We start from the raw sequence: 8,115 nt of genomic DNA, 5'->3' as shown, positions 1-8,115 counted from the left end.
CCATAATTTATTTATTATTGTTATCATTATTATTTGATATCTTGTTTTATGTGAGTATCATATTTTTTGATTATGCTATCCAAGTGGGAGAAAATTAATTTTTTTTTTTTTTTGTAGATTAGCATAATCACTAACTCACATACTATTATCAAATAATAAATTGTGGAATTATGTGGATAAACTTAATTTGTTGATTATGTTCTAAAAGTCCATACGGGTAATAGAATTATCCTATCGATAGTTTTATTACTTGGTAGGACGCTCAAGTCTTGTTGGAGCTTAAGCTTGTTGTCTTTATTCATGTTTCGGCTATTCGTATTATTATTTGACATTTTTTGGTTATATGAGTATCATGTTTTAGATTACGCAGTCCAAGTGGGAGAATATTGTGAATGATTATGAGTGGACTTGCATAATCACTAAACTCATATTATGATCAAATAATATATTTTAGTGTTAAGGATAAAGGTATGTATTTACCATATTGCTAAGGTCTATACGGGCAATTAAATTATCCTATCAATAATTAATTGTTTGGTAGGATGCTTAGACCGGTGAAGGAAGTTTGTTAGATGTCATGAATCGCATAATCTTTAGTACCTTATCGGTGGTGGATTGATGCATTTGGTAGTGATGTTTGATAAATTGTCCTTACCTGTGAAAGAGTTTTATTCTTGCTCAACGGACTCTAGCACACAATGATCATACTAGCTTGGATCATTGGGAAGGTAAATGGAAAATTGTATGATCTTGTTTTACGCGCCTATTGTTGGTTGCCCCTGTCGTTTTCTTTAGCCTTGAGCAATCCTTGTATCTCCGCTATTTTGACGCAAAATGGAACAAGTTATCATTAATGGTATGGATCTCTCCTTATGAATTCGTGGTGTTAGAACTGACATAGCCTTGAGAGTGGATGTGTTTCCTAGCTCCACTAATGTGTTGAGAAACTCTATGACGAGTGGGAGTGTATGGATAACACCTAGGTAGTAGTGTTTCAATTTTAGGATGAGACAGTCACTAAAATTAACTTCATGGAGAACGTTGTTGATAAATGCATATTGGTTGAGACGAATAGCGTGTTGCCTAGTCACTTTGGTATGAGAATCTTAAAAAAAAGCCTATTATGTTCTAGACATGTAGATTCTCCGTGACAATGATAAGTGCATTTTGTGGTCGTCTTAGAGAACCTATATTGTTCTTGTTTCAAACATGTTCAGTATGCATTCTTGTTCTCCTAGTAAGCATTGTTTGTTAAATTGACAAACTCTCAAAGGTGTAATGTCCTTACGGTGAAGTAAGAGAGATAAGATAAAGTTGTCCCGTATGCTTACATCTTTAGCAGCCTGATGTATGTTCAAGTATGCACACGTTTTATTATTGTGTTTGTTGTTGACGCGCAGATTCGGTACTTGAGTGATTGTTGTTATTATTACTAAATTAACTGGGAATGAAGTACCAGATAGTTGTGTATCGGCAAACCAACACTTTTGTTGTAGTTGGATCTTGTGATGTCGATTAATCAGGCCGCTTAAATGATAAAAGGAGGAGCTACTTTGTTGAAAAGTGTCAAATAGACACTTATAGCGTCCTTGACTGTGATGCGGAGTATGTGGCGTATCGTGAAACTATTTGTGTAATGTAATTGTGGAACCTTGTTTCAGCATTAGGAGTAGTTCACTCCATTTCTGGACCAACTGAAACTATATTGTGAAAGTTCCATAATAGTATATTTTTCTTAAAACACCAAGAGCATTGTCCGCTCAAGCATAATGATGGCGTGTTCTATTTTTTTGTAAAGAGAAATTGTAAAAGGCCTCATTGTTATTGAAAATACGCCTATAAACAACATGTTGGCAATTCCACTAAAGGCTTACCTATTATGTGTTTTAAGAACACGCGCCCCACTCAGGACTGTAAGGAGCCTGTAGTTGTATTGAGTTAGTGGGAGTTTACTGCCATTTGTGTGTGACATGCTGTTATTGATAAGGATTGCTTATGCCTCGAATAATACATGTGTATTCATGGATATGTCATTTTATGTGTGATGTTGGGTTGACATACTTATTAGTTGTCCAAGTGACAAGTTGAAAAGAGACATCTGGTTGTTAGTCTCTATCATTGGTTTTGATCCATATATTAAAGTTGTCGTCATGCTTTGATGAATCTCTAGTGCCTGATTATGTACAATGATTGTATCCTATCGATACGTTATTATGCATGATTGTTTTGGGCTTGTGTTTATTATGTGAGATTTTTAGTTGATGCGTATGCTGTGATGAGTGAATGTTCATTCTATGATTATGTCGTCCAAGTGGGAGTCTGTTGGAATATTTTTATATGGACTTCCATAATCATAATAATTCAGTATGTAATTAATTAAAGCATCCTATGGACAACTGTGTTAATGTGAATTAACACGTGCATGTATGTTAAATATCGGTCTATTATGAGATGGACACTTATTTTATTAACTCGTTTGAGGCATTTGAACTCCCTCTATCTCATAATATTTGATCAATCCATTTAGCTCTCTGTGTGAATATTGGAAAAGGCCCCCTAATTGGTTTATATAGGCAGCTGGTGGGGTGTGCTCGTGGGGTATTTGTAGGGGGCTTTAGGCATGTGGCCGAATGAACACAAAGAGGGAGAGACAGGGAGGAGTTCATTCTCCTTTTGCCATTCTTCTTCCTTTTGCAACTTCTCCACCCACTCCGGTTGGCTCATTGGCGGATTCCAATGGTTGACTGGGTGATCGTTGATAAAAAACTCAAAAATAATATAGTTTGTCACTATATTATAATGATATTTAATTATTTAAAATAATATAAATTATAGACGTGTACAAAATTATTGACAAACTATATATTTATCTCTATCATTCATACTTTTTAGCTTTTGTTGTAGTCCAAAAAGGGCTTATAAAGTTTTTTTTTTTTTTTTTTTTTTTTTTTTTTGCTAATAAAGAGAGTAGTCAAAAGCGCTTGTGAGATTGGGCTCGATAAAGTTTGTATATGAATTATGAAGTGAGAAAGTGCAAAATGAGAAATATCAAAATATTAATAATGAAAAAGAATATGTGCCATGTACAAAAATGTTCTCTTTCATTTATCATTACTCTGTGTATAAAATCGAAACAACCATGGCAACGAGATAGTGAAAAGGTGGCGTTACGGAAAAAAATCAGAAGGGTCGACATGAAAAAAAAAAAAAAAAAAAAAAAAAAAAAGAAGATTGAGATTGTCATTCCTTATTGAGATGAAGCAGTTATGATAATTCCATCATTTGAATAGAAAAATAAAAAACGAGACAAATATCTTTTAAAGTGCATAAGTTTTGATTTTTATATTTTATTTTTAATTAATATTTCTTTTAATCAAAATGATATTTATTAAAAATAAATGATAAAAATCTAGACTTATACGAATAAGTTCAACAAATTTTTCATAGAAAAAACTAACCAAAACATTAACTCCCTCTTTTTTTTTCTCTTTTTTTTTTTTTATGAAGAATTAACTCCCTCATTTCCATCACTAGTAAAGCTAACCACGAGGTAAAAATTACACAGTACGACCTTTTTATTATAGTTGAATTAAAATATAGCTTAGTTTTATAAATATCACTTATATGGTTGATTTTTTGAATTATATTTTTCAGCACCTCAAAACTACCCTTCAATTGATTTTGTTGGTAACTAACTTTCATATCTGTCTCATAATTGAATTGCACTTAATTCATTTAGATTTTGAATTAAATTTTAGCACGTTAATACAATACTCTTTTCAAATTTTGCAAATTTAAATTAACAACCTCATTCATCTATAGGATATCACATGTGTATTGCCATTTTCTTTGGCTCCTTGCAATATTTTTTGATGCATTGCCTCCCTAAAAAAAATATTACCATCAAAATTTGTATATTGTCATTAAAAATATTCATATAATTTATATAATGATACAATCTTTACTTTAATGAAATGATCTAACATTTGCAGGAGCGTTGTTTTTGTTTGGTTTAAACATATATGTTTTAAATGTTGTTTTAAGTCTTTTGTTATTAGTTTTTTAATGCTGATTTTGTTCAATATTATTATTACATTAATGAAGTTGTATTGTTATTTTTTTATGTCGTCATTAAGTTAAAAGCCTTGTCTTTATGCTAATGATTTTTATTATTCGAAGTGTTTTTTTTATTATAAAACTGTTCGTTAAACGCTTATGTTGGTAGAGATTTTCAAACATAAGATTATGTAAAAAATTTAAAACTTACAAAATACTTGTCAAGAATACATTTTAAACTAGTTAAGATTTAACGATATTTCAATTCTTATAGTTTTGGGAAATAAATTTTTTAAAAAAGGTAGATATCCCACTAAATGTGGGAAAAAACAGAGCAACATTTTAATTTTGTGAAAAAATAATATTATCATTATAAGGTCAATAAAGTAAGTATATAATATGTTTTAAAAATATTATTACACAATTAGGCCGTGTATGAAATATTTACAAACTTAAGCCATATTTCAATCCCACCATTGTAATTCGGCCATATGTGTAATTAGCACACATTAAAATCGGCTCTATTCCCAAACCAAATGGGGCCCGAAGGAAGGCCCATTAAGTTTCAATATGATAGTCAGGCCCATCATCATCTAAACGACACGAAGAACCCAAATTGTCTGGACCAACCAACGAACCACCAACTCCATCTTCTTCGTCTTCGTCTTCTGAATCTCTCTCTCTCTCTCTAGACCACTGATCTGCGAGAGAGAGAGAGAGAGAGAGAGAGAGAGAGAGAGAGAGAGAGAGAAAATGCAGTCCCGATTCAAAACCCTAGGTCGAACCCTGAAACCGACGGCGGCCATTTCCCCTACCACCACAATTTTGATGCTCTTCTCATCCTCAACGGAGGCCCCATCCACGAGCTCCGAATTCCCGCAAACCCTAGCTGGCCTGCGAGCTCGCCTGGCCGCAGAATCTCCGTCGCTCTCCAACTTCATCAGTGACCTCAAATCCAATAGCCCTTACTCCGTCGAGGTCGGCACCAAGAAGAATCCCCTTCCCAAGCCGAAATGGATGAAGGAGGCCATCCCCGGAGGGCAGAAGTACGTCCAGATTAAGAAGAAGCTCAGGGAATTGAATCTCCACACTGTGTGCGAGGAGGCTCGATGCCCTAATCTCGGCGAGTGCTGGTCCGGAGGCGAGACCGGCACCGCCACCGCCACGATTATGATTCTCGGCGATACTTGCACTCGGGGTTGCAGGCAAGCTGTTTGTTGAAAGTCCTTTTTTTTTTCTCTTTAATTGTATCTTTATTAGACGGTTGTTTTCCGTTTTCTGTTTTTGGCAGGTTTTGCAATGTGAAGACGTCAAGGACTCCGCCGCCGCCCGATCCCAACGAGCCGACCAATGTAGCGGAGGCGATTGCGTCGTGGGGTTTGGATTATGTGGTGATAACCAGTGTGGACAGAGATGATTTGCCGGATCAGGGGAGTGGCCATTTTGCCGAGACGGTGCAGAAGTTGAAGGTGCTGAAACCAAATATGCTCATTGAGGCATTGGGTATGATTTGTTTGCAAAATTGCGTTTTTTTTTTCTGAGTTTGGTGGATTCATGCGCCTTATAATGTCTAAAGCCGAAAGCTTTCATGTGTATTCTTTATTTTGTGTTATAGACATATGCAGACGCACATATACCTAAGTATAGCTTGTGCATTAGGATAGAGATTATGGTACGAAAACAAATTTGATTAATGTCCTCTTGTGTGGTAGGTGTAACTTATCCGCTTTGGTGGTCCATAACGGTAAACTTGTTGGTTTCAAATTTTTATGGAAGTTCTGTCATGGTTTGTGTAGCTTCATCATTAGAAGAGTCAGAGAACGGCTACACATTGCATTTTCACTTCTAAGAGGCCAAATGCTAACGGACTGTTAAATACACGTGTACTGTATGCAACTCTTTGTACGCAGAGATTGGATTAGTCCAACATCAACTCTCCTTGATTAGTTATGTTTATTCCAATGCTGTGGCCATTTCCGATTGTAATCTGGTTTTGCTATTTGGGTTTTGTAGTTCCTGATTTTCGAGGAGACTCTGGTTGTGTGGAGAAGGTTGCAAGTTCTGGACTAGATGTCCTTGCTCACAATATTGAAACAGTTGAGGAACTTCAGAGTTCTGTGCGGGATCGTCGTGCTAATTTTAAGCAGTCTCTTGACGTTCTGATGATGGCTAAAGACTATGCTCCCGCTGGAACACTTACAAAGACTTCAATAATGTTAGGCTGCGGGGAAACACCCGATCAAGTTGTGAAGACAATGGAGAAAGTGCGAGCCGCAGGTGTTGATGTGATGACATTTGGTCAATATATGCGACCTTCCAAGCGCCATATGCCTGTTTCTGAATACATTACACCTGAGGCTTTTGATAAGTATCGTGTTCTTGGAATGGATATGGTATGGTTTTATACTTTTATTTCTTACAATCCCATTTATATTATTTCGTTTGTGGTTTCATGCATGGACATAGTTTTGTTTAATATTTATCAGTGTTCCTTTAATGTAGTCTTTTGGTACCTCTTTTTTATCATTGGAAACGGGATAATCTCTGTCCCCTTTTAACACTCCTTTCTGGCCTTGAAAAAAGTTTCTCTCCCGTTTGCCCTTAACTTGATGTGATCATTTATCTTAGCTCATTATTGGCTAATTAGTCAACTTTCTGTCGAATTCAACTTCCCGTCAAAGCAAAGCTTCACATTCCATATGCTTTTTGTTTCTCATGTGAAAGACTTTGAGCCTGTGTGGCAATGGTCTTTCTTGCTTTGATATATCGAGCTGCCTGCAAATTTATTATGATTGTGTACTATCTACTTCATTGTTCACTAGCTTGACAGATATCTTTTTACTTCTGAGTTCCTTTCAACAATTCTATTATCATCTATTTTTTCCTTCTACTCGTGCAAAAAAAAAAAAAAAAAGAAAAAAAAGAAAAGGATCCAAACAACCTGCGGACTAGGATATGATAGGTCAAACAATTGGTAGGAATGACATTATGCTTGCTGTTCAAAACAAGTTGACCTCAGCCCAAGCCCCAACAGTTAGATTAATCAGGGGCAGGGTACTTTTGCCCTCGCTAATCTGATTTTTTCAAGAGTAGACCAAGGAATCAGATCATTGATCATTTTTCTGACATTGCCAACATAAGTTCACGATCTGTAGGTTCTTATTTGAGCAATTTTCTTTGTACCAATCTTATGTGTAGCACACAATTATGGATTCTCTAATAACGAGTGGTATCATCCCTAGCAAATACGCATAGTCGTAATCTAAGCAAATCTGGCTTTTGGATGCTCGTAATTGTTGGGTGTTTGAAATGGTTGACGTCTAGTCATGGACCATGGTGTTTCTAATTCATCGTCTAGTCATGGACCATGGTGTTTCTAATTCATACTTTTCCAACGTTACTTTACTTTTATGGATATGCATGTCTCGCTTTCGCATGATTCAAGGAATTAGGGTTGCTTTTTACGGAAAAATGACACATCATGCAGTGATGCAAGAGATGATTTGATGATTAATGATAATTATTCTAGCAAGTGCTTTAATTATATCCGCAGTACCTAATAGGGCCACAGGCCACTTGATGAAAATATTGCAATAGTCGTCAAATTGATCTACTGAACATGCTAAGATTCTTGCATTGAAACCATCCCAGCTTTCAAACACATCTATTTGCCTGGGATCGATCATAACCTCTATCTGAGATTAATTCATTGTATTTTGTTGGGTGGAACAGGGATTTAGGTATGTGGCATCTGGTCCCATGGTCAGGTCATCATACAAAGCAGGTGAATTCTACATCAAATCAATGATCGAATCGGATCGATCTGCGTCCTCTTCTCAGCTTTCTGTCTAATAATTGATGGCTTTTTCCGGTTCTTCCTCCTCCACCTTTCTTGTACGTAAATATATATTTTTTCAATTACTTCATAATGGCGCCCCCCTGGCTCTAATATTTGTACAATTAAATTATTAGAAGCTTAAGGTCACACATGGGCTTGTCATTGCACAACTGAGATGTTATTCTTATTATTCTTAATAATTTTTGTGATCTTGTTATTCA

The 8,115-nt window shown here is 35.7% G+C and overlaps 1 protein-coding gene across 1 annotated transcript; it reads left to right on the top strand.

The window, feature by feature from the left end:
• Nucleotides 1-4,672: 4,672 nt before the first annotated feature.
• LOC21404987 (lipoyl synthase 2, mitochondrial) lies at nt 4,673-8,115 on the top strand. The gene is made up of 4 exons (XM_024165223.1): nt 4,673-5,261; nt 5,348-5,559; nt 6,070-6,449; nt 7,789-8,115. Exons 1-4 carry the CDS (start codon nt 4,810-4,812, stop codon nt 7,906-7,908), a joined length of 1,164 nt encoding a protein of 387 aa, XP_024020991.1. The 5' UTR covers nt 4,673-4,809; the 3' UTR covers nt 7,909-8,115.

The sequence above is a fragment of the Morus notabilis genome, unplaced genomic scaffold (assembly GCF_000414095.1).
Source record: "Morus notabilis unplaced genomic scaffold, ASM41409v2 Scaffold19, whole genome shotgun sequence".
NCBI classification, from domain to species: Eukaryota; Viridiplantae; Streptophyta; class Magnoliopsida; order Rosales; family Moraceae; genus Morus; species Morus notabilis.
The sequence above is the reverse complement of the archived record's forward strand: the minus strand, read 5'-3'. Positions and strand labels throughout refer to the sequence as shown.

Excerpts from the sequence above, each read along its gene's own strand:
- LOC21404987 (XM_024165223.1), top strand. The coding sequence starts at position 4,810 with ATGCAGTCCCGATTCAAAACCCTAGGTCGAACCCTGAAACCGACGGCG. Across the intron at positions 5,262-5,347 it reads ACTTGCACTCGGGGTTGCAG|GTTTTGCAATGTGAAGACGT; the intron begins GCAAGCTGTTTG and ends TGTTTTTGGCAG. Across the intron at positions 5,560-6,069 it reads TATGCTCATTGAGGCATTGG|TTCCTGATTTTCGAGGAGAC; the intron begins GTATGATTTGTT and ends TGGGTTTTGTAG.